The sequence below is a fragment of the Melospiza melodia genome, chromosome 10 (genome assembly GCF_035770615.1).
Source record: "Melospiza melodia melodia isolate bMelMel2 chromosome 10, bMelMel2.pri, whole genome shotgun sequence".
NCBI lineage: Eukaryota > Metazoa > Chordata > Aves > Passeriformes > Passerellidae > Melospiza > Melospiza melodia.
The window spans coordinates 24,148,483-24,175,742 of NC_086203.1; the positions used below are offsets into that span (position 1 = coordinate 24,148,483).

General features: G+C 43.6%; 1 protein-coding gene across 9 annotated transcripts in view; it reads right to left on the reverse strand.

The window, feature by feature from the left end:
- CADPS (calcium dependent secretion activator) overlaps positions 1 to 27,260 on the reverse strand; it is a 203,498-nt gene that overhangs the window by 89,183 nt on the left and 87,055 nt on the right. For all 9 annotated transcript variants that reach the window (XM_063164920.1, XM_063164919.1, XM_063164923.1 and 6 more), the window contains exons 7-11: positions 22,829 to 22,940; positions 18,988 to 19,127; positions 16,935 to 17,001; positions 8,896 to 9,004; positions 7,683 to 7,895 (exon numbers count right to left, since the gene is read on the reverse strand). In XM_063164920.1, coding sequence (XP_063020990.1) covers positions 7,683 to 7,895; positions 8,896 to 9,004; positions 16,935 to 17,001; positions 18,988 to 19,127; positions 22,829 to 22,940 — 641 coding nt within the window. The remainder of the gene's footprint in view (positions 1 to 7,682; positions 7,896 to 8,895; positions 9,005 to 16,934; positions 17,002 to 18,987; positions 19,128 to 22,828; positions 22,941 to 27,260) is intronic.

Genomic DNA, 27,260 nt, shown 5'->3' on the forward strand with positions numbered 1-27,260 from the left:
CAATCCCTTCCCAAGGTGCCGTGCCAAGCTCGCTGGTGTTTCTTTGTTCGGGGCCCCAGCTGAAATGCTGCTGCAGGCCCACAAAAGTTATCTTACATATTTAGACAAGCTGCACACAACTGCAGCTGAAAGGTGTTCGATGGTGGTCTCAGGAGGGAGGCTGCCAGTGGAGGGACGTGGCCAGCACAGGCTCCACAAACCTTTCTTCTGCAAAACTGCAGACTCTGGCCTTTTATAGAACATTTGGTCCCCTGCATTACTGCCTTTTTAAAATACTGCTGGGTTTATTTTGTCCATTTTTATCCAGTTTGCATTTTGTGCTGACTCCATTAACTGAACCCCTGTCATACACACCCTCCCTACATGTGTTTGAAATCAGAATCTTAAAAATCTGCCAGTGTCGGGAACACAAAGATTTCACAGTAACAAGAATCAAGGAAACCAAAGGACTGTCCCACTCTTTGGTTCTCTGAGGGTTGTATTTCTCTTTATCTATCTGTTATTTAAAAAGGAAGAGACAAACCAGCCAAATCTCTCATTCTTTTTTTTTTTTTTTCTTAAATGTATTTCCCTGCTCTCTGCATTTCTTTTGCTCCAGCAATAATTTTGGCAGATTTCGCTTTGAGAGCAGTGAAGTTAATAGCGGGGGACAAGCTCCATAAAAGAATTCTTGTTATAAAAGGCTTTAGGTAGCCATTTTATTGTAAGAATTTCTTACTCCAGTTTGTTTCTTTTCATTAATGAGTGACTTTGTTTTAGTACCAAAGGCAACTGAAAATCTAGTAAATTTTACAATACATTTCCCTTTTGCAAGAAAATAAAAATCCACCAAACAAACAAAAACCCAAACAACTGTAAATTAAAAGGTGACTTTGTATCTTACTCATCTGGAAAATGTGTGCTTGTCATATCTGCTTGACATTACAAGAATGAAGATGTGGTTTGGACAGTAACAAACAATGACACTAGTCAACCTCATCAGGAGACATGAAATAAAGGAATGACAATGATTGATGGCAGCTATTCATTTACAGATATTTCTAGAAAAGTCTCTGCTGGCCTGGCTGAGCAAAGTGGGAGAACTTTTCCAGCCTGGCCAGCAATGCACCACGGCAGGTGGCTCATGGAGTGCCCACTGCAACCCACTGCCTGCCCTGAGGGGCAACTCCTGCTCACAGACATGTTTGGGCTGTGACTTGTTAAAGAAATACCCAAGGAAGTGCCTGAAAACCCCATTTTGTTTGCCTGTGTGGAGCAAGAGGCTTCACTAGCAAATACTGATGTTCTGGAGGGGGAAACACTGAATCCCTGTACCTTGATTAAAGCACCAGGTGGATTGAACTGCTGGCAGTGCTGGATGGTGACTTCCCACATCCCCTCCTCACTGTGGCATTGCTACCTCTGAGAAGGGATGTGTGTGTGCTCAGGGCTCTGCAAACCTGCTCCCCAAACCTGCTCCCCAAACCTCCTCTCCAAACTTTCTCCCCAAATTTGTCCCCAAACCTGCTCCCCAAACCTGCTCCCTGTGCAGAGCTGTGGCTGCTGCAGGAGCCTCAATCTGCCTCTCAGCTGCAGAGCCAAGGGCTCTTTCTTCTCTCCTTCATATTATTGCATGTTAGAAGACAGGTTTAAATATAATGGGCTGTTTATTCCGGTGGCTTATGGCTCTTTCCCTGCTGCAAACAAATTCTTTTCTGCTTCAGTTAGAAATTTAATAAATTGTTATGAATGCTCCTGTAAATCACCAGACACACCAGGCACTGAATTGCAATCTAAGTTGTCTAAGGATTGGCAGTTAGATGAATAAGAATTTGTAGTATGCACTTACATAATTCCTTGTGTGGCAAGTTAAAAACACAGTTTTAGAACAGCTATTTATAATATAAAACATTGTTTCACAGCATCTTTATAACTACTTAAAATATTTTGAATTGGATGGCTGCAGAAACCTGTGAATTTGTATTTCATAAGTTAGAGTTCCAGGCTTCTTAAGAATGTAAAAGAGATTTACAGGCTAGTTTTAAATTCATGCAGGTTATGAGACTGATTTAACATTTTAATTCTGCATTCCTGCAATGAAGCATCTGCAAGTTGACAATACAGAAGACACAGCAGCGTTCTCATGATATCTTTAACTATCTAAAAAAGTAAAGCAATTAAAGCACAAAACTAATAATCTAATAAGATAGCGATGCATTGTAGTGCAAATACATGTAATGTTGCCAAACCCAGGTTCATTCATTCATTCATTCATTCACTCTTTCTTTCTTTCTTTCGAAGTGGCAAAAATCTGTATTTCATTGAAATTAAACTTTTGTGGGTTGTTTTTTTTGTTGCAGTAAAGTCTGATAAGAATTCTCTTTGGAAATCCAAACATTTAGAAAACAAAATAAAGAAAGAAAAAAGAAAGTGTCTGCTGAGAAGGAATTCTGCCTGCTACCCAGGGGGATATTTGTACACACACGCACATACTCACACATAGGAAAAAAGAAGAAAAAAGAAATAAAAGGAGGAGGAAGGAAAAAAGGAGTCTTGTTGATGGCCAAGAGGGATGACACCGCCTGTTCCTTCTCATAATTGCATTCAGATACTCCGGATACATATTTGCCAGCTCTCATGACCCACTGATGCTATTCCCTCCTAAGGAAAGCAGGCACTCGCCAGATATTACAGAATATTTTAACACCAATAAAGGATTTTTACTTACAGCACAGGTCTGGGCTTTTATCTTTTGCAAAGTAGGTATACCAGTGGGAAAAAGTAAAATAGCAATTCCCCTGGTTTATTTTTTGACTAGCACTGCTTTGATTGGTGACTGAGACCCATGCTAAAACAACAATTTATAATAATTTGGGGAAACAGCAGCACCATGAGAAATGCATGTAAGTCAGAGAAGGCCAGCATCTCCAAATGCAGGGTGACCCAGAGAGCTGCCACTGGCTGCTGAAATCATTCCCTGCCGAGTTAATGGGAGAGGAGCTAATCTAACCTCGATGATTCAGGGCTCTTTTCACAGGGCATGCGTGGAGGGGTTTCTGGGGGCCTCCTCTGGAGTCCTGCACCTTCTCTGGGTCTCTTGGGGTCTCCTGCCCTACCTTTCTATGCTTTGAGGTGTCCATGGTTAGCCCTGCACTCTGGTGCGCTGCACCAAGCTAATCATCGGCACGGAGAGAAAGGATATTGTCAGAGTGCAAAATGATCTGTTTTCAGGCAGGAAGCAGTCAACTAGATGTAATTTCCATGAAACAAAAGAAGGTATTATTTACAGTTTTATTGTGATGTTAATTACTATTTACATCTTGGAATGAAAAATAGAAATGTTAATGATTGGCTTTACTAAGAGGATCACTTGATGCCAATGTGAAAGCCAGGGAGAGAAGGCAATTATGCAAACATCACATGCATCCCAATTTCAGTATGGAAACTTACATTTCAAATCTCAATTCAGGAAAATAACATGGAAAGTTTGTACTACAAAATCTAAACATGAGAAAGATTTAAGAGAAAAAAAAAAAAGCACATTGCATATGTCAGATAATCTAGTCTGATTATCTGAGCTGTGCTAGCTACAGGGAAGCACTTACCCTTGAGTCCAGCTAGAAGTTAGCAGGGTAAGAAGGAACAAACCAGAATAACATAAAGACTAGCAACAAGGCTCAGGAAAGCAGACAGGAGCCCTAACCTAGCAGCTAAATATTTGGGTTCAAGCAAAGAATGAAAAAGAAACTAAAAGAAAATCAAACCAACCAAAAAGAAAACCACTTATAGCTGAAAATTTCTCAAGCAGCTCAATAAACCTCGCTACTTATTATGGGGGAACAAATCATCACAAATTCTCAAAACAACCAACTCATTGTATATGGTGTGATTAACAGTTATTAAATATAAACAGACATTACAAACTAAATATAACAACAAATGATACGTAAAACAAGTACAGACCAATCTTTCATGTTAAAAAAAAGGGTTTCAAGAAAAAAAAAACGTTGAGCACGTTTGGGAATTTTCTTTGATACATCACTAACACAGAACAAAGATTGGTGCTTTCAGACAAGTGACCACTTTTATGAAGCTTAAATATTGCCAAAAGGTGTAATATGTATTGGCAGCATTATTGACTATAATACTGTGAATGATTTCAACAGTAAACAAGAACAGTTTGGGGTTTTTTCTTTTATAATGCCAACACTGGAGAAAAGCACAGCTTTGTGTAAATGGAGTTTTTCTTTGAAATTGTAGCAAAACAAAAAAAAGCAAAACTTTTCACTCTAGCAGGTATTGTTCACCCACGTAAAAGGAACTGTAAGTCATACAAAAATTAATGAATAGCAGGATCTATTTTTTCAGTACTTAAATTGCAAATAAAATAAACTCCACCCTGGTTCGGAGCTGTCTGTTTACTTCTAAGTCAAGTGCTGCCATCGAACTGCGGATGAGAATTTGAGCGCTGCTCAAACTTTATATTTACTGAGTCAAAAGAGGCGGGAGCCAAATGGAATTTACTATTTCTCCCAAGTTTCCCAAACAGCAAGATATGTGCTTCCCAAGTTTCTGTGCCACAGACAGCTCCATGCCAGGCACGGAGGGCTGGATTTTCTGTGCGTGTGCATGCATGCGCATGAGCCGTCTCGGACTGCTACGACATGGAAGCTGTAACAACAGTTACTCGTCAAATGGCTTAACATTTACTTCTTTGCACATCCTCATTCACCATAGCCTCTAATAAGCACAAAGAAAATAAAAAATATGACAGGTATAGAGATAAACATACAAGAATAAAATGTGTCACAGAAGTCCTTACCTTCCCGCAGGCAAAAAAAAAAAAAAAAAGCACAACCCAAACCCCAAACCAAAACATCCAAGCCAAATACAAAACTGATAACAAACCTAGACCCTTTTAAAAATGCAATACTTGGTATGTTCGGATTTCAAGACTGAAGGAGCTGAGATATGTATTTGTGCATTTGGGACTCCCCATATGTGGCATGCATGACTCACTGATGCTTGGGATCAACTGTTGTGCCCTATGACTTTTGCAATGAGCACTGCCATGTATACATGCTGAAATATGAAAAATGAGCAGCCTTTCCTGTTGAGATGAAGGTGTATTATGGCATGTTGCCCTCCTCCTCTTGTAGGATGTGCACAAAGACCTGTCAGAGGGATCTAGATCAAAAGGGGGAGGAGGAAGGAAAACCAAGGACAAAACACAGTAGCCCAGAAGATGCTCAAGTATTAAGCCATCACACTGATGGACTGATGAGCCACCTAGTCTCTCTCTCCCAGGCTTTGGCACAACACATCCAAGAGGGTTTTCGAGCTCTTGCAGCAAAAAGGGGAGACTGATGCTGTGCAACTTACAGAAAAAGACATTGTGGATGGAAAGAGGGTGGTGGTGTTATAAAAAGCAAAATGATCCAGATTTGGAGCTGGTATTGGCATCAGAACAAGTGAGAGAAACTGAGGTCAGATCCTGACTCCCTCAAATGCCCTGGAGGGCCCAGGGGGTGAAATCTTGGCTGTTTTCACCAGAAGCAAGGATGAGGGAGCCCTGCCTCCTGGCAAGTGAGCGAGATGCAAAAACAAGGTCAAGCCTGTGGCACGTCTATAGCTCTGAGCACAGTCAGACTGAGTCTGGAGGACCACAAGCAGCACAAGGCTCTGATGGACATGCTGGGCTGTGCAGATGCAGAGTTGACTCCTGGGCCCAGTCACTGACTTCCCTGATCTGTGGCAAGGTTTAGGACAAGCCAGCTGTCCCTTCTCCGCCCCAGGTACCCTAAGCAGAGAGGTTCAGCTCTCCTACAAACACAGGGCTTGGCTGTGCAAGCGAATCATACACCCAAGTGTCCACAGCCCCGGGCAATCCATTTTCCTCCTCAAAATCCTGGCAGATTTTGCTACATCTGCTATGATGTGTCTTAGAAAGCAACATCTCACCTGACCCTTCATATTGGTCAGGTGAACTGAAAACTCTGTAAATATCAGGAATTTACCCAGCGGAAAAATTCTCTGAGCTTGATGTGTGCAGGGATGGGAGAAGAGTGGAAGGAAAGGTGTTTCCTCAGTTTGATGTTCTCTGCTCTGATCCTACTCTGCAGGGATCATGCTGGGATGGACAGGAGTGCATCCCAGTGCACCAACACCACAACTTAAGAGCAGCCTTCAGCATCACTTGTTAGGAGAGGGAACCATGGGCAGAATTCCTCTGTTACTCCCCCTTGCTATGCTTTGAAGGCTTTTAGCATGTGAAAAAGCAGCAGTAGAAGGACCTGTGCCTGCTACTTCTGCAAATTCTCTGATTAAACATTCTGGGCAGTGGGACATAAATCCCTGGGAATGCTCTCAGGTCAGCACAACTCAGCCAGGCCTAGAGGCTTATCACAGCCAGAAAATGTCCCACTTGCAAGAGGCCAATTCCCACCTCCCATTTTGGCTTTCTGAGAAGTGTCCTTCCTTGCCAACCCTTGCTGTTTACACCTTGCACTCCCAAAGTCAGTGACTGCAATGAAGAGGATGAGGATCACTGAAATGAAAACACTAACTATAGGTTACCACACTGCATCACACCACGTTTCACTTGCAGCAGCAGCAAGGCAAAGCAGAAGGGAGCCCAAAACACAGAGGCATGTGGAAGACACAAAAAAATTAAAAAGCAGCAAGCAGAGGTTTTCTGCTGTAGTACTGGTCATACAGCTGTATGTCTTGTACTGCTACTTTCTATAAATACTGACATGAAGAAGTTAAACAAATATAAAAGATGGTCAAATGCTATCAATAAGGAAAGCTCAGATTTTCTGAGTTCCTTACAACAATATACTCCATAACTGCTTTACAGAGACTATTTGAAAACGCTGAAATCTATTTTAATCAGAAGAATTCTTTAATATTTACCACTTTTCCTTATTTTACTTATATTTAATGATAATAATTCTTAAATTTTGCTGAAACTAGCAAGAAATGCTGTATGTTACATAATAAAGGGGCTGCAGATGATTGAGACCTTCAAGAAAAATGAGTGAAGAGGCATTTATGTGGTTTATAATCAAATTACATTTGCAAGAGAAAAGAAATTGCTCTAAATTTCAGATGAAGCAAAGTGTGTGCAACTGCATAGGACATGCAGCATAGCTACAGCTTAAAAGATGATTGCTTTAAATTCACATCTAACTGGCCTGCAAAGCAACCTGTTAAAAATACCATATGTTTTCCTACAGTTGAATATTCAACAGGAGACCTCTTTTTGTGTGTGCATTTCATACTTGCAAGATTTGCACCTGTAGTTTTGAGCACATGATGCATTTGACAGACATCTAATGGTGCTAATGAATTGCTCTGATCTGGGTGTGCAATTTATTATGTGGGGGTAAAACACATGTCTGTGAAAGGCAAGGTGGGTCTCAGATCCCAGGCTCTCAGATCCCAGTCTCTCTCCTCCATCAAGTATTGCACTTTAAAATATCCATTGATAAGTTCCCCAAGGAATTTTGTTTCTTGGGTTTGGTTCTGTCAAACACACAGGTTAACTGCTTCTGGATCTACTAATGTAAAAAGAAGCTTTATCATAATGAAAAAACATTTTGTTTTGAAATCAGAAACACAAGTGTGAATATTGATTTACATCAGTGCAGAAAATCTTTCCATCAAAGACTTTGGCTGTCTAGGAGAACTTGTTTACTTACAAAATTGAGAGATTGGAGCGTCTATCTGGGGTACATTTCCTCCTTTAGCATTTAGCTTTTGCACTTGGGTAGGTGGCACAGGTTTGTGAGACTGGCCAGTGGCTCTGTACATGGCTTGGACCCACAGGATTCGGTCCTGCTCATCGTCACTCGCAAAAATCACCGTGTCTCCTTCCTTCACAGCGTTGAAGAATGTTCTGCCACCATCCAAACCTGGCAGGAAAGGAAGTGACAATGCAGTTTCACAGACTTTGAGGCCAGCCAGGAGATCTCCCCCTGTTTCCCACCCCACCACTGCTTGGGTGTTTCTTTGCCCAGTCCCATGCTGCCCCCAATTCAGTTCCCTCTCCTGCAACACAGCCCACAGGTCCCCAGGTAACCCAATTACTAAAACATGCCCCGACACACTTGGATTAATTGTTTCTCTCACCTACAGCTCCATCTGGGCAAGTTCCATGTGGGCACCACTGGAGCCCAATTAAAAATGTGGTTTGAGAGGGAGGTTCCCCATTAGTCTGAAAGCATCAGTGCTCACACTGCAGAAAAAGGTCCTTGGGTGATACCCTTATTTCTATCTATGCCCTGATTTGGCACTCATCCTCCCATCTCCCTGATATGAGAATTAAGGGAATAAACAACCTACTATATCTTTTCTCATCTCCTCTGGGGACACCATTACCCAGGGCATGGTGAGGATCGCCATGCTTAGCAAGTTGTCCCACTGAAATAAAAGAAAAATGGTGCTTGTCCACTTGAATAAGGGTCTCAGCCACCAACAGGCACCTCCAGCTACCAGGGGCTTTCTGTCCCTGCCCCTTCCATGCACTGACATCCATCCTAGTGAGAATGGGGCAGGCAAAAATGCTTTGCCCACAACAAAGACAAGCATAGCTGCTAGCCTTTTATTTAGGGAATATAATCTGAAGGCACAGGTTAGAACCGTTACTCAATTTGAGCATTCAGCTCACAATAAAATTCCATTGGGATTTAAGTGTCTAATTCACTTAGTCTCCCCAGAAGAGATGAGTCCTTCCCTCCTCTGGTGCAGCTCCTAGCTCTGTCCCTTAGATCTGTTTATAGTAAAGCCATGCACTGCTAATGATCAATATAAACACAAACATATTCAGAATAATGCTGATCAGAGTTCAGCAGCAGGCAGGGAGAGGAAGAGAGGGGAGTCCCTTTGGAGTGGTGAGGGAGCTGCCACCCGTACCTGGCTGTGGGTCGGTGTAGTCCACAGTGTATCCGTCGAGCTGCAGCAGCTCTTGAGGTTCTGCTTTTTTCTCCCGGTAGCTGCACATAGCAAATGTATATTGACTAACCTGAGGAAAACCACAAACCTAAGATGGCACCGGGTGACCACCACAAGGCAATCCAAAGCGCTTACAGGGTGTTTGCAGGGACGGGGGATGGTGGAGTAATTTGAATGCTCATTACCCATTAGAGAAAGAGACAGACTCAACTTTTCAAAGCCCTCTCTTAGCACACCCTCCTGCAGCACGCACCTAATTCTCCGCATCAGTACATACAGCGGTTTAATTTCCTCCAAAAGAGGAAGCTCCACGGCTTAAAACCCTCTATCATTCATCCCCAGACAAGTGCAAGAGTGACACCCTGTCACAAACAATGTGAGCTAAATTGCTAGGTGCCAGTCATATTAAAGCAATCTTAAGATGCCACCGATCTCGGCAGTTGTTGTCATCAGTGCTGTAAATGGCAGCTCTCACTCCTCTGAGGTACCATCTGCATGACACGATACATTCAAAGTCAGGCTCTTGACGGAAGGCGGCTCAGCTGCGGGGCTGAGCGGGGCTCGGCATCGCCCGTGGGAGCCCATCAGGCCGCATCAGCCCCGCGCGTTCCCGGCGCGCCGCGATCCGCACGGCCGGCACGGAGCTCATCCAGCCAGCGGAGGAGAGGATTCTCCGCGCCCCGGGCGAGGAACTCACAGGGAAATTTACTGTCAAATGATTTCAAATGACTTTGTTAAGGTTGTGTCACATCCTGGACGCCTGACGTAATTTTATTCGTCTGGACGTTTTCTTGACCTCTGGAAGAAACTTTAAAACTCTGGTGGGTGGCAATGAATTGCGCTTGTCATTTTTTGGAAGCTGGGAGAGATCCTGAAAGATGGGAGCATGGATGGGCTGAGGGGTTTGCAGTCAAATTGCTCGGCTACAAAGACACACGCAACACTTATTTTAGTGGCATCTCTCACTAATAAAATGTAATTGATTGAAGTCGGGGGACCCGTCTATTGGCACAGCATCCCTCAGACACCACTCGGTTTACTGCTGCCCTCTATGGGCTTCTGCCCGCTGCCAGCCTGCTCCAGCAGCCCTGCCGGCACCGAGCCTTCCTCCAGGAACAGCTCCAAAAGCCACCTAAGAATAAACTCTATCATTAACACATTTGTGGGAGTAAGACTAAAAGCGATGCTTTAAGCATCTTGCATCTTCCTTAAAACTACCAGCACTGACGGAAGATTGACAAGTAGCAGACCAATAGCAGGAGCACACCAGTGCATATTCCCTGTTCTGAACTTTGCATGCCTACCATCGTATGGGCAACACAAAAATTAAAAAGATTAACACGAGGGAATCTAAAAATAACCCAGTGCCCCTCAGCACAACATTCAGACTCCTGTGCCGTTCATTCAGTCCTACTTGCAGTATGTTGCTGCCATCTCCTGGAGAAACCCCGGAATGTGCTTTATTTATGGGAAAATCCTAGAGATCTCGTCTGAGCAGTAAGGATTCGATTTCTCTGCGTTAGACAGCCTGAACTTCAGGAACTGTATGATAAATGCAATTCCTGAAATGAGTCAGTGCTAACCTGTGCTGACATTTATTGAGAACCTTAATATCACTAACGCTTTTTTGCTTTTCCTGTATGGTCTATAGCAACAGGTAATTCATTCAGTAGTTCAGCTGTTGTTCTCTGACCCTGAACATGAGGTCTGAATTTTGGGCTCTTCTTCATATACAAGTAATTCCACTCCTCTTTGAACACAGAATATATTCTTCTGGCCTATCAATAAGACAATCATAGCAACACAGTGTCAACGTAGGGAAAAGGGCATTTCAGAGCTTGTATTTCTCATGTTAAAGGTTATAAATGACAGTAGGCTCTGGTGGAGCCATCCTGGGACAGAGGCAAAGCAGACTGATCTCTCCTGTTAGAATGCACAGGATTTCCTTGAAAGAACATTGTTATTAGAAGAGACCTTCAAGAGAAACCTGCAGGTGGGTCTGTAATAGGCAGCAAGCCAGGGCTCATCCAGGTTCACGTCCTACTTCTTCTCTACTCACACAGCTCAGAAGCCCAAGCTCAGGAACTGAGCTTGCTGGCAGGAGGAAGCCAAGGATCAGGCTGGAGAGAGGACAAAGCTAATGATGGCCTCTGGAAGAGGTGCCAACTGTGCCATGCAGAGTGCCTGCACCTAAACAACTCAAGCCACTGACTTCAAGGACTGGCAGACCAGCCTGGGTGCCCTATCCTGCTGCCTGAAGCATTTACTGCTTGGGGTCAGAGAGAAGTTGGTGCCATGGCTACCAGTGCCATGTGGCTCCTTCCATTTACAAGCAGTGGCAAAGCCAAGCCCAAGAAAATGAGATTCTAGAAAGCTCAGTATGTCACAGTTGTGCTTTGCTGCAGAACAACACTGTAGGGTCAAGAGAAGATTGCACTTGCCTTTCACCAGTCCTCCAAAATATTGTGCTTTACAGAGCCTGCTTTCTGTAAAGCTCAGAAGTGGCCAGACAAGTGAAACAGTTAATAGCAGAAATTAATCTTACAGCCTGCTGAGTTCACTCTGAACCATAGCTGAGTATGAGAGCGAGCGAGCAGATGGGATGGGCAAGATGAATGGTTTGAGTAATTGGAAAAAACACAGATACAGAGAGGAAACTGAAGGAAGACAGAGGAGAAATCTCTGCCCAGTGAGGGACAAATTCACAAAGCAGCTGGGATTTCATCCAGGGACTCGATGACAGCCAGGAAAGGAGCATCTAAGGAAGCTGAACTGAGAGAAAGTAAAAGAAGGGAACTAATCCAAGGCACCCCTGGTTGGTTCATTACAAAAAAGGGAAAACACTCTGAGAAATAATTTGAGACAAAAGAACATAAGGGAAAAAAAAAGGTGGGGGAAAAGACAAAGAAATTCAGGAAAGGGGAAGCAGACAGCAGGAGACAAATGCCAAAGTTCACTATTCCCAGGCTGCTAAATTAAATCTGACTTTCTTGGCACTTGACCATATTCTGTCACCAGCTGTATAATCCAACTGATTAATAAATACAGCAGATATGCATTAACCAGTTCTGACTTTGTCCTGGTTTCTCCACCAGAGACTCCTGCTCTAGCGAGCACTGCTTTCCCCAGGATCCTGCTCAAACCTGTTAATTGTCATGCCTCACACTCTGAGCTCAGTCATTTGCTCCCCCTTTTTTACTGTTGACACAACACCACCCTACTTGGGTTAAATTCTTTAATGGACCTTTTCTAAATTAACAGCATGCATTTTGTCCCAAGGGAGAGAAACCGTGCAAAGATACTGCCAGCTGTAATACAGCTTTCCACTTTGATGGGAGATTCTTGTCCTCTGGTTGCAGCTGTATGTTGCCTCCCAAGCCCTTTCCTGACACAAATGAGCAGAGGAAATCATCTAGGTTTAAAAAAAAATATGAAAACAGCAGTTTTCACATTTCAGCATATCCATTCAGGTCTAAAAAACTGCACAACACAGTTGTCCCAGCTCCTGTCTTCAAGCAGGAGATGTGTGTGCTCTCCTGGGCAGGGCTGTGGTGGGAATTCATCCTGTGTATGGACCTACTGCAGAGAGGTGGAACTAGCTGTGGCATCAGCTTAACCAGCAATTTCCAGATATTTTGTATGTATCATCACACTCCAGATTTTACAAGAATCACCATCTATACCTAATTTTCAGCAAGGGTCTAAGAGAAAACATTATTTAATATGATTATGGGGACCAGGTCATTCACCTCAGCTTGAAGACCATGGTCTAGGAATGCTGGTGTAACACACTGCAATTCTGCTGAATTATTTTCAATTTTGGGGTGATATTCAGAGTTACTGAACTCTTACTTCATTTCATTTTATCCCAAGTCAGCTGAGTTTTGCTAAAAGCAAGGACTGTCACTATTAGTCTAAATTATACTGAGTTTAGGGAGTCTGTCACTAGAACAATAGATCCAGGCGTAGACACTGCAACTGGTTTTAATCCGCAGAGAGTTGATCTGGTTCCAACAACATTCTGCAAACACCATCAGACACAATCAGCTCAAAACTGCTTCAAGCTACTCAGCAGACATGTCATCCAGGTACCATGGAGTGTTACTTCCCATATGCTGCCAGAGCACTGAAATGGGGTTATGATAAGAGATGAACAGATTCAGTCTGAAATCTCAGTGTAATTAATTCACTTGCCCTTAAAAATCATTGTAAGAAATTTCCTATTGCAAAGCCAGCAAACCCACCATAACCAACCATGGTGTTATTGCCAGTACAGCACATCAGACCTTGCAAAGAATTAATACAAGTTCTGCCAGCTATCAAAAATCCCAGCTTTTGCATGAGGGTCTAATTGGCAAACTGGCTGAAATTTGTGTGCTGTGCTCGAGCAGCTGATACAGCAACTTAGGAAACACAACATCTGAAATGGATGTACATTTTCTTTCCTAACCAGTCACAGAGAACTTTGCCCTAAATAGCTTAATTGCTTTTGCTTACCACTGCCACTGGCATTACTGCTCCCTTTACGAAGCATTTTCCTCGCTTGTGATGCTGCAGACCATTTCCATCCAAGCTCAGGGCCATATTCTGCCATCATTTTCACACTGCATATCTCAGGATTTAAAATTAGGCAAGTAACGAGTCTCTGCCATGTAATTTACATCTAATCAGTATTCTGCTCTTCTGCTGCTCATCTCAAAGGGTGTCTATGAGAAGGGTGGGCAGTGTACAGAGAGGACTGCGATTCATTCGGAAGGGAAAACTAACCCTTCTTAATGCACAGATCGGTGCTGGAGGAGCACACACCCTTGCCCTGCCAGCCATGCCATGCCATTCCTTGAGGGGCTGAGCCAAGTCCACCCAGCAAGGCAGGTGCTGGAGAGTTGAGGCTCGGGTCTAGAAATGACAAAGGAACTGCTCGCAGCCACTACACCCAAACAAATCACTTCACTCCTGCATAACCCTTGCAGTTACACAGACACAGAAGGTGCGAGGGATTATTCCACCCAAATTACAAGGAAGTTATTGCTCCTTTCCCCTTCTCTCCAGGGCTTAACACAAGCCAAGTAGCAGTGGAAGCGCTCCCAGCAGAGCTGCTTTTTCTCCATACGTGCGCAAAGCCTCCGTTTTTGGCGGCAAGGCTTCACTGACACAAAAGAGACAAACTGCCATCAACACCTTCCTCCTTGGTGCCACCCATGCAGTTTGGCACTTTTGTGCCTCGTTTAAATAGTTATGAAGAGTTTGAGTATTTATTACCACGAATTTCTTAACCACTGGTACAGAAGACAGAGTGGTACCACCCAATGGCACTGAAGGAATCAAGGCTGTGTCCATCTGAAATGGAGAAAGAGGGAGAGAGCACAGGACCATGAGGGGGAGGTTATTCTGCAAGCAACAGGAGATGCTGTAGCAATAGAAGATGCTACAGGTAAGGGACAGAGACAAGGGATCAGAAAGGAAATATTTAGTTACTCCTCCAAACAGCCCTGCCCTCCTGGCAGTGTTAGGGACTGACCAGACCACTATATGTCAAATGGACTTCATGCTTTGGGCTCTATCTCTCAACTCTGGTGCAGGCAGGAGGCTGGTGTGGATGAAGCTCCTGAAAGAAGGGCTGCTCCTTGTCCACTCTCTGTAACAAGAGCCATCTCACCTTCCTGCAGTGGTTATTTTCTGCCTGTGGTTTAGCAGAGTTCAGAGCATCCTGGACATCAACACCTTTACTGCCAATCCCTGTTCGTATCAGCACCCATCCTTTGCATTGCATGAAAAGCAAATGACAAACATACGGACAGCAAAGTATTTTTATTCCATCTTTATTGCCTGCTGACATGTTCAATATGCTCAAACTACATCTGAGGGACTGCATTGAGAGTGTTTCTTGTTTATATTTGATGTACGGCAGAACACTTTACATTGCACCAAATGTTGAGCAAACGGTAACATAACAGAGAAGCTGCAGTGGCAGCTGGAATTTCTGAGGTGGGCTACAGAGACTCTCTGGGGGCAAAAGTCTGCTCATCTTATTCAAATGAATTGCTTTTCTGGCCAAATCCTGCTCTGATATGCCAACTGACGAATACAGACCTAGTAACATGAGAAAACATGGAATAACTCTGAGAGCTTCAATTCCACAGCAAGCCTGAGAATTTATAGCAGCTAAAAACCAGAGAAGCAACTGCAACCACACAGAATGGCCAGAAGGCTCTGAGAGACAAGTCCAAACCTGCAAACCCTTGCACAGAAGAGTATCAATAGAATTACTTATGGGAGAAATGAGGTTGGGGAAAATGACTCTCTGTTTTGGAGCATCCTCTTCCCAGGGAAAAAAAGAACTGAGAACTTGGTCTAATAGGACAGAATTGTCTCTCAGGGAAAAGCAATACCAGTTGCACTACAGGTGATCATGGACAGCCATAGCACTTCTAACTTCATTTCAGAAAATTATAAAGGAAACATACAGAGAAAAGCAATCCTCCAATCTCTGCCAAAAAACAGGGTCAGTATAAAATGTTCCCAAAAGGGAAAGGCAGATAGAGGCGTGCCCTGTGGCTGCTCCACACTTCCTCCCCCCTCTCTGTGGTCATTTTGACCCCACATGGAGTACAAAATGAGCACTTAAACTGCCTCTGCTGATCATACTTGGTTATGGGACTAGGTACTCAATGAGTCTCTCCAAATAGCCTCCTACTTACATGGGTCCCACACATCCTAACTCTCCTGTACTTCCCAAGGTTGGATTTCCTTATCTCCCCCACAGTTTCATGCTATGGAAGCCAGCCATGATGGCTAAAAGGGGATTGAATACAATTAAGCTTCCTACTGAGACAGCTGAACTTGGAGCAATAACTAACACAAAACAAAGGAACCAGCTTACCCCAGGTGATTTAGGACAGGTAAATCAGGTGTCTAAGGTGGAAGAGGGACTGCTTGGACTCCTCTCCTCACCAGCACGAGACAGCACATAAACAAGCATGCTCCAAATGTGGAGTCTGGTGCACCTGGTTTATACCATGTCTGTTCCTACACTTTGCCCCTCTACAGCAGACCTGCCATCTGCCTCATCAGCAGCAGGGTTTTACTTTCTGACCTGATCAGTTTGGATCTCTGGTGTCACAAGAGCTCAGTTGGATCCCATGTTATTTTATCAGAGCATCTCTGTGTTGCTTTCATAGAAAATGCTGAACAAAGGTTTTATTCCTCACACTTGGAGACAACACACCAAGAGAGTCCAGAGAGGAGAGAGATGGACCCAAGAGGACTCTGTGACTTCCTCAGGTTGGTGTGAAGATGGATCACTCACACTGGGGCCACACACTTCTGTGGCCAATGCAGCGGTTTCACCTGTCCTTGGAAGGTGAGGAAGATCTAACACACAAAGCAGTGAGCAGAACCTTTCTAGGTTACAGAGGACATCTGCCTGTTTCCTTGTTTCCTCTTTCCATTCTTTACAGTGGTCAAATGTACAGGTCTAACCACAGGGAGGGCAAAAGTGAAAACAGGAAAAAAGGGAAAAAGGAAGATACTGCAAAACGATGACTGCAAAATGATCACTGAGAGCTGTTAGACAATGAGAAGCAGTAATAAATGTGAAGGCAAGATAGATGTCAAGAATGATTTGATGTTGATTCTGACATAGCCAGTGATAAAACTTCTGTAGATTCAAATGGGCTCCAAATTTAACCTGGAGGTTCAAAAGAGAGCCCAAGAACATCCAACCAAGACAGATTGAGCTTCCTCCTCGCCTCATTAATTCCTTACTAAAATTGATTCTCCATTTTATCAAGCATTCAAGTGCATCTGGAAACTCAAGGCTAGAAGTCTGCAACTGGGATATCCTTGAGAACACCCATACATTTAGAAAAGAATCCATTATTTACAGCCACTCTGCACAGAACCACAGCTCAGCATCAATCACATGGCACTGAAAATGGCCAGAGGACAGACTCAAGTACTTCATGTTGTGATTTAAGATCACTTCTAGTTACATCTGTTACCTGGACCAGGACAAAGAATCGTTTCTTCCATCTCTTCCAAACATTTTTACCAATGGCCCATAAATACCTAGGAGAAAAGAACAGGTGAATTCAGCACACAAGTGTTAATTTGTTCTCTTGCTTTTCAGTATATTCTGTTTACACTTAGAAACTGAAGTTAATGCACAAGAAGGAGCAATTACAAGACTCTCAAGCTCAGCAGCACTCATGAATGGGTTTATTTCTAGCCTGAACAGATTACCCGCAAAGAAAGTGACATAAAAATCTTACAGACCCTTAATGTTACACAGTATTAATTCTCTCTTTCCTTTTGTCTTTCACAACTTGCTCAGAATTTGAAGCTCTTTAGTGCCAGTGAATAGCTACAACATGGTTGGATGGGTGAAGAATGCATTTGCAACTGAAGAATTAAGGGAGAGAAATCCCAAATCTGCTTTAGCCTTCATAAAACCATTTTGCTGAGGGGAGCTGTCAAACAGAGGGACATTTCCTACATCAAACCCAGCACACAGGATCTCAATACCCACTGGACTGACTAAATCAGGGCACTTCACTGAGCAGCTCTAAGATGAAATCCGAGAAATTGCTTGGCTACAGATAATTCAAGCAAACTGAATAATCTCTGAGGAGGAGTGAATTTACTGTTTTCTACAAAGGAAGAATTAACTTTAAAAATTAATGTCAAAATAAGCATTTAATCTCTGTGATGAATTGGCCACTGTGACACTATAACACAAACACTGGCAAAACTAGTGGCAGCACCAGGCTAATAATAAACAGAAGGATATTATTCAGCATTAATATGTTTTATTTATCATTATAATTACTTTCGTTCTGGCTCAATAAATACAAAAAAGATTTCATTTTTGGTTATGCAAGGGGTTCCTTATGCCAGAAGGGATCTAGCATACACTTGGTGAATGTTTAAATCACAAAACTCCAAGTCATGCTGATGTGGGCTTTGAGTCCTTGGCTAGTCCAAGAAGAAGGTAATAAATATCCTTTTGGCTATTGCTGCTCACATCAACAGAAAGATAATCTCAGTTCTGGTAGCAAGAGGTATAAACCTCAGAGTTTTATAGGTAGATCAAATGTTAGTAGAAAAAACCCAGAAAACAGCCCTACTATCAGCTGAGATCAGGGAAACAAACAGGACAGGGGACCTGTCCTCTCTGGCTTTGGTGCCTGTGACTGTGGTGAAAAAATTAAACTTCACACAAGACAACTGGCTCTGATCTCATCAGCAGAGAAAACAGGAGGAGGAGGAATTATAAAAAATGAGTTATCTAAATTACCTAATAATGGATGGAATTTAACAAAATGCCATGAAAATAAAAGTGAACAAAGTCACTTCTATAGCACCAAAACCAGACTGGAGAGCTATTTCCAACATCAAGCTTCCTGGATAGTTTCAATTTTTTGTCACATCCTCAGCTCTGAAGAGCAGTCAGAGCCTTGCCAATGGCCTTAGCTAGATCTTCCCAAGGATGATCTAATCTTTAATTATATGAAGGCAGAAGTGGTCAGGGATCCCTCTGGCCCCAGATCTTCTGAAACTCCCTCCTGTGTCCCTTTTAACCTTCCCAATTATTAGTCCTACTCAAGACAATTGTGGAATTTATTTAATTGTGGTGTGTATCTCAGTAAAAATAATGCTGCTCACACTGGGGTTCATTTCAAGTGGAAAGTGCACTGTGATTTTGGTTTTGAGAAATCAATACAGGGATACACAGAATAACTTTAAAAAATTATATTATTCTCAGTAAGAGAGTTGGACAGTTCATCTATCATTTCTCACAGGAAAAAACATAATTTCCTGTGAGGAAAACTGTTTAAAATTTAAAATGTTTGGCTCATATGCATTAAAAAAGACTATGCTAAGAATATGGAAAGTGCACTATAAATGACTGAAATAATGCCATTTTTATATTTATCTTTCTGCTTCACCTCCTGTGAACTTGAGAAAGAGACTTTCTCTTTGAGAACCTTAAAAAGCAAAATTTCCTAATGCACATTCAAAACAAAATGACTTTAGGTTGAGACAAATGTTTACCCAGAGTGCTTCATGTTTTGAGGCTTATCCATTCGCACAGCAAGCTTGATCTTCAGGTCTTGATCAGGGCAGTTTTTGGAAACAGTCATTTTGTGCCACTCTGACTGCTTTGGGCTATTAGGAGTAGGGTGGAGAACAACCTGTAAGAATTAAAACAAATAATGTTAAAGGGAAAAATTATTCATAAAATTGGGTTTAATGGGGAACATTAATAATGTGGAACAAAAATACGTCAGATGACCTAGTTTTGTCCTAGAAGTCAGTCTGGATATGCCTATTCACATCAATGAGGATTGCTTTCTATTGCTTTTTTAAAGTACAGCTTGTTATTTTGAGATTTGGTCATATATTCTTTGGGTTCTCAGTCAGCTCATGGGGCTGTGCAGGCAGAGCTCCATGATCAGCTCCTGTCATTTCAGGAGGGTACATCTGACTGAGCTATGACAGCAGATAAAATCTGCATCCCATGTCATGACATGAGTGGTTGCAGGACTCTGCTTCCATTTCATGCAGCAGGAAATGCTGGGAGGATCATCTTCTGGTATTTCCATGTTTTCTCTGAGGTGGCCTAATCCCCTTCCTCCTACACCTGCTCCCCTTCTGATGCTTTCACTCTTAGAGGTGACTTTGCCTGGTATAAATTAATTCAAGTTTCCACTGCGCTGTAGTGAGATGAATCTTCTTTAAATTCATTAATCTTTATGCAAGCAAATTGTTTCACAATTCTTACAAATGGCAGCATTCACCCTCATTAACTGGTGTGCTGCCATCACTCATTTCTTGCTCATGCTTAGTCTATGCTCCTGCCAATCTCCAGCCCAGGCTATAATCTTGTATTCCTCTGCTCTTCAACTTTGCTGCTGATTCAACAATCTAGGGGCTGTTTTCCACCAAAATATCATTGATGCTATTATCCTCTCATGAATTACTGTAAAACTTATTTTATTGCCTCCTCTAAAGCCTGAGGTAAACATCAGTAGATTCTCAACTTTACCCTTATCCATTAATGTTATTTATCTCTCTTTTTATTGAATTGCTTTCTCTGTCAGGAATCTGAAGCTGCTATTAGTCACGCAGATAACTGAGCAACACCAGTCTGCGCTGCATCACTCTTGGAAGAAAACACATTCAGGCAAATCCTGAAGATGAGAAACGAGTTCTCCTTGAGGCAGGGGATGTTAGAACCATGACAGACCCAAGCTCTGAGCAGCATCCAAGGAACCCCAGTGCCAGGCAGGTCATGCAAGAACATCCACCTGTTCTAAGCTGCATCTCTTAGTGAGGGAGCAGCCATTCTGTGTGCTTGGGATGCTCTCTGCTTTGATTTCTAACTCTTTTATCAACAAAAGACAAAAACTTTTCTCAGTGGTGCTGCAATTCACAGCTCTTCCCCTCCTTGCCCTCAGTAGATGAAGCACTGGCATGGCTGAAACCCATGGGAGCCTTGCCACTGGCTTCAATAGGGTCAGGATGTATTCCCATGCCTTCAGCTGCCCATTCAGCAGTGCAGGGCTTGGGAGCATTTTCCAATTCTCCCCTGGATAAAAGTGGTGAGCTGAGGAGTGGCGGCCGCTTGCCAGCTCAACGCTGGCAATAGAAAGTGGGCTTTGTACCCGCCTGGCAGAGCACAAAGCCACTGCTCAAAGGGTGGCTGAGCAGGGGTGTTTTGTGTATAAAACCTGCTTTCCTCCTCTCTCCATGCAGGCAGGATCCTGCCCACTCCAACAGCTACACCAGGGGCTTAACACACTCCCGGTGTCATTATAATTTAAAGAAGAAATCTTGATGCAGCCTGAGCAGACACGCGTCATCCTTCGGCCGCTCCGGGTACACCGAGCGTCCCTTTGAAGTTTGGCCGACTGAAAGCACTGGTGGCCACAGGCCAGGGGAATCACTGCCAGTTCCCCACACTAGCCACTGCTGGCCTGTGTCCTTCAGCCTGCAGAAACTCAGGGCTGAGGGATGGTTTCCTGCTGGACTGGGAATTAAAGCACATTGGTAGGGCTGGCTCATCAGCCTTTCAGGGCAAGAGGGGTTGCTTTGGGTGCTGACATCTTTCTCAGAACAACATGCACAGCTAATTGCTTCCCAAGACCAGCAAAGTCAGCAGTGCTCATGGCTGCCAGTGGAAACAAGGCTCACAAAGCAAGAGGAGCTGCACTGAGTGTAACCACTCAGGGGAAAATCCCTGAATGGCAGCGCGGCTGGCTGGGTGAAAAGCTCTGCTCAGCATGCCACAGTGGATAAAGGCAGGGTGCCAGGCTGTTTGAAGTAGGAGGTTTTGAAAATAATCCTGAAAATATTATGATGCTGTGCAGCAAAACAATTGTAGGTTTTCAGCTGTAGTACTGCAGCCTAGAGGGGTCATCCTCTTTGTCAAAAAAGGAGGACAGGGAGAAAGGAAGGATCAAGGTGTGGATGAGAAAGTCTGAAGGGGCTGTGACTGCCTTTGAAGAGAAGGTTGAGAGGGCAAAAGAGGGGGTAGCTTTGCTTTTCTCTCTCTCAAGTGCAAGAACAAAGGATACTTCATGAACATGAAAACACAAATAATTAAAATGAACATGAATTACATGAGACAAAATTGCACACAGCATTCTCCACAATAAAGCTATAAATTTAAATCAGCAGCTCACTAGGTCCTGAGAGAATGTTTTAAACTTTTATGAACAGGATTAACACAAAACCATGTTAATTAGGAAAATTGTTGAATGAACAGAGACTCTTCCTTGTCAAAGCACAAACAGCCATGGAGTTAGCAAGAAACATCTGAACAGGTTAGTCCATAACTGGAAATATAATTCTTGGGCTTGCAACAGGATCAGTGGCTTTCCTGGCCATGGATTTCTTGGCCATAGCCATACAGACAGGATGGAGAGCAAGGAGTGCTGCAGGGCAGGGCAGACAGAGCCCAGGCTGCCCCTGGAGATCACCTGGGTCATGCTGAGCCACAACAGGAGGTGCCAACTCCTCTTACCCCAAACTGATTTTCATGGAGTCATCATCACACTGATCTCAGCCTGAGAAGCTGAGGAAGGCATGGCAAGGAGTTTGCTGCCACTTCTGCCAGGGGCCAACACAAATTAAACAGCTGCACAAGATCCATGGAGACAACTGAAGTTGCCCCAAAGCCATAGGAAAGTGCCATCCACAGATATTCTGGAGCTGTGGGCTGCAGTGATCAAGGGCCACCAGTGCCAGGGCACTGCTTTAGGGACCACAAACAAGGGGCAGAGATGGGAAGATTTGCTCTGTGGCCAATACCCCGGGAATCTGAGCTCTTTGCTGTTAACACCATTGATAGAGCAATGAATCCTCGTGTTTCACTCCCCAGTCCAGCCCCACTGAAGCCACCAGCTCAGCCAGCATCCACCCCCAGGGAAGCCAGGGCTCCAAGCCCTTTGCAGGGAGTACTGCAGTCAGTGCTTTCAAAAGCTCAAACCGTGCACCGGCTGCTCAGCAGATACGAGAGAAACTTAACAGTCCCCTGCCAAACTTAAATCCCCTCTTTTTGCTTCAGCATAATCCCCTTTTCTGCCTCAGGAATGTCCATTTCCGCAAGCAACCTTTGAGGCTTTCCGGACTGCCAATATTGCACACAAGATCCTCTGCCTTTGCTCAGAGCAGGCACAGCCAGCTGAAATGCTGCCATTAAAAACTCACAACAAAGACAGCATGCGAGATGCACTCCTCTCCAGCAGTGCAGAGCTCGCTTTCTTTTCCCCTCCTGAAGCTTGGCAAAAAAGCAGAGCATGTTGTGCTCCAAAGATATTTCTGTACAGGAGAGATTTCTCTAGAAAAGCAGGGCCAGAAGGAAACATTATTAAACTCAAAATCTCCTTACCCTCCCAAGCTCTTTGTCCTCCAGAGCCAGCACTCCTGTGCTCTCTGTGAACAGCTTCACCTTCACTGCAGGAAGTGCATGGGTTGTCGTGAAGTCTCCTTGGGTGCCCCAGCTGTGAAAAGAAGGACAGAGAGGTGTTCAGCTCAGCTGCAACACTGCTCAGGCATGAAAGAGTTAACCTAAAAAGTGTCTGACACAAGCTGAAGTGGTTGGGTTTGTGAGTGACAAGGGCATTAATTATCTTCTTTGGGAAATGTGGGACAGATGTTTGGAAAACCCATGATGATCCTTTGGGAAAATAAAGAGAGCATCTGGGAGCAGCACGAAACCAAGTTTGAGAGAATTTTCTTAGTTAGAAAGAACAATGTCTTCTGCAGTGCCAGCCTATGCAGTCACAAGAGAAGCAGAGGATTGAAGACATCTGCACCCAGGATGTCTGTAATCACTCATGCCTGTGCTCCTCTCTTCGCTAATTAACCTCTGCTTTCCAGGCTGAGAGTGAGGTTTGCTTTTTCTGAAGAAACTGCAACTTAACCTGGGTCGCTTTCCAAGTCTCAGCCCAACCCAAGTTTAAGTCCAAGCCATTATGTCTGGAGTCATCCTAGTTTGCTAGGGCTACAGAGCAGGACACCAGCTCCTTGTGGGTGGGATTGCAGCGGCCAGAAAGATGTCACCTCTGCAACTACACCATCAACCACTGTCTACTATTGTACTCTCTGAGTCATTCCCTGGCTTGGAAAGGAGTGCTATGGAGGCTGAATTATCCACAGCCTCTAGACACATAGATGTCTCTAGAGGACATCGACAAGTTTCTGCAATTACAAGTTGCCCAAATGCAGAGAAAACATGAACTCATTCCATGTGGGACCCTGCCAAGAGCGTGCCATGAGCAACACCTCTGGGTGATGTGGTGGAACCCACACTGTAACCCAGAATGCTGCAAGCCAGATGATAACACCATAACTCACTAACCACTTCTATTCCCCCTCACTCTGTTAATGACACTTTCTCACTTTAGGCTGTCCTCAAACTAGATCCTCAGTTAAAGAAAGGCAGTTCCCTTGAAAAGGCTCAGAAGACATGGTCCAGTGACTAGATATTCCTCAAAGATGAACACCAAGCAGCATTTTTAGCTTTTGGAAAATAATCAGTAAAAATAATCCACTTCTCCTTGTGCTCTAGGACTATGGGATTGTGCTTTGCTCCCCACTGAACAAATCCTGTCCAACTGAGCTCAGCAGATGAGCGTGTTCAGCACAGAGCTGATTAACAAACTTGGGTTTTTCAGCACCTTTGCTCTGAAGCTTCCTCTCCTGGTGTCCCTGTTTCACATCTTTCATCTTTTATAATGATGCATCAAACCTCCACCAGTGCCAGACAGCAGAGGTTTGGCTTAAATTATCTATAGCACTAGAGGTCCAGTCAGGTCCTTTACATATCTTTTTCCATGTGTGAGCCATCAGCTACCTAAAAAATATTTCAAGGGTAAGAAGCAAGAAACAACTTAATTTTCTAATCACAGATTCAGGTCACAGGTTATGTTTTCTCTCAAAAAACTGCGTTGTCACCAGGAGGGAAAGTAGGAAGATTATCTTGCTTTGGGTAAGAGGCAAAAGTAAGAAAATATCCAACCTTCCACTGTGTATTTTGACAGCATCTGCTTTATAGAACTCATATCTCTGTTTACTATTAAAAAGCTCTTATTTGCTGAAGCATTCCCAGACCATATGTTATCAACAAATGTTACTAACCAAATACAAACAGTAATTTTCATTAGGTTTCCTTCATGGGAACAACATTAACCACAAAGAGAATAAATGTTTCAAATGACAGCAAACATACACAGCAAACCCTTGACAACACTGGTGCTTACATATTCATACCCCCAAAAGCCCTGAAAAGATCTGCGCCAACAAATGGAGACCATCAAAAGTTGAGTTTTGTGCTGGTTGGAGCCTGTGGTGATGTCATTAGTTGCCATAGTGATGCTCAGCATAAGGCCATAATTCAAGTCACTGAAACATCATTTGTATTCAATCTGAGTACCCAGTTTATCTGGGCTGTGTATTAAATTATTGTTCAGAAAATTATCTCTAGACAGTAGCTAGGTATTAGCATCTTCTGAGGGACTAACAGTGGAATGGTTTCATTTCCATATTTAATCATTAAGCAGGTTATCACTGCAGGAGTTCATTTGTTGGGAAAGTGCACTGGGATCCATTGTGGACAAATGCCATGAAGTGGCCATGCTATTTTGTCCCCCTATCACAGAACCCATGCTGACACCTCAAAGCAATAAAACATCTGCAAATGCAGACAGACAAATGTCATTCTGGCCAAGAGGACACACACATACAGATGGATACATATGGATGTACAAACACCAAGAAAAAGGTACACAGGCAGAACAATCCTGGCAGTACTTCCTCAATCAGGACAGTATTAACTATCTGAATCCTGCCTGAACCCCTCAGCTCAGCATTTCTTATTGGCCCGTGCATCCCAAAGTCTGGGACTGATAAAGAAATGCTGCTGTGCACAGAGAACTTACTAGAATCATATTTATGGCATCTTGCTGTTCCAGTGCTCTCACCAGGATCTACGTTTGTCTCCAGGGTTTCTTATTTAGGATTCAAACTTAGGATAAGCAGCTAAACTCTTCTGGCTGCAAAGTGCCAAAGGTTGAGATATGCCCCAGGTGCTAACTTGACAGATGCTGGCCCTTGTTTTACCTTTTACAAGCATAATAAGGAGATCATGACTGCAGACTTTGTGTCTGCAGATTCACCTAGAGGTGCCATCACAGTTACTGACCAAACAGCCTGAAGTGCTGTGATTTTATCCTGAATGGAACAAAAAATGACACATATCCAGAGGGCGTGAGTGGCCAACAAGTAACAGAGGTCAGCTCTTGTCTCCCATTACCTCCCCAGCCTCATGGAGCACCGCAAGGATGGGCTCACCTGTGTGATTTCAGGAGCTGTCACAGACACTGCCCTCACTCACACACGAGGGACTGTGATGCCATTGCCAATGCAGGTGCCAGGCTACTCAGACCTAGCTGCTCTCGGCTGTCTTGGACTGCTGATCTGAAAAACCTTCAGGTTGATGCTATTCAGCCCTTCCCAATGTATGGCCCAAATCTGTAAGACCCCTCTCCTCCCCTTGATGCTGTACCAAGCTCTTACCCTTTCCTGCCATAAGGTCACTGCAGAAACAACTGTCACCACCCCATGGAAGTGCAGGGCTTTACTGATCTTTGGCTGTGGGGCTGAGGGCTTCTAAAATGCAGATATAGCAATTAAAACTTACCATATAGCTAAAAAGACAAAAAAATTAAAACACTGTGGCACTGCTAAGTTAAAATACATGATTGAAATACTGTTTGGGATATGAATAAGGCTTGAGCAAAATCCTGTAAAGATCCCTGTCCTGACTGCACTCATGCATCACATGAAACCAGGCAGGAGGGTCTCTGACTTCAACTGCTTTTCTTCACAATATCCTGCTTATGTGACCTACAATTTTCTCAGCTGTCCTTGAGAGACACTGATGTAGTAATTTCTGTTCAATTCAAGTATGCAAGTTCCTCTAAGGGAAATTTGAGCACCTGTGACCTTCCTATAAGTGAACATACACATTTAATATCCAGGAAAATTCATTAAACTCTTACATTAATATACTGTGCTCTCCAGCAAGTCTGCTCAGCCCCTGCCTAATTTAAAATAGTCACCCTTCTTCCATCAATGCTCTTGTAACTTGATTTAGCCAGAACACTGATGCTTGTGATTTATATAAATAATGAACTTTGATTCATGGCTGCATTGCTGGGCCATGAATCAGCCCTGCTAACCAGGCTAACAGGGGAGCAGCTGCAGAGCCATGTGCTTTCCACAGGGGGGACATTTAAACACCATCTATGACCACTTCTCATGGGCCTCAAACTTACCACAGGGTATCTTTTATCCCTGCATGGAATAAACATTAAAATAAACATTAAAACATTCCCAACATTAAAATCAGAAAATGCATGGAATAAACATTAAAAAATCAGAAAATGAAAGTAAAAATGTGTACCAAAGGAGAGCTATGCTGTCCCCTCAGTGGGCTCACTTCAGGTGTTGGCCATGATGCTCACTGGCCTCAGCAGTTTCCTGGGACAATCTTCTCTGCCAGAGCTGCTGCCCTTCTGCCTTGTTCCCATAAATTCACCACTTCAGTAAAAAAGTCATGCAGAATAATATTCCTACCTTTTGGCCAGATTTGCAGGAGTTTACTGAGCCACCTGCTCAGTACAGTTTTCCCAAATTAACCGATTCAGCAGCAGTGCCTGCCCTCCCAAGACAGGAACACGTCCTTGGGAAGGTAGGGCATGGCAGGCAGCTGCTTCCATCCCTGCAGGGTCACCAAAACCAGCAGCAGCATCACCTGC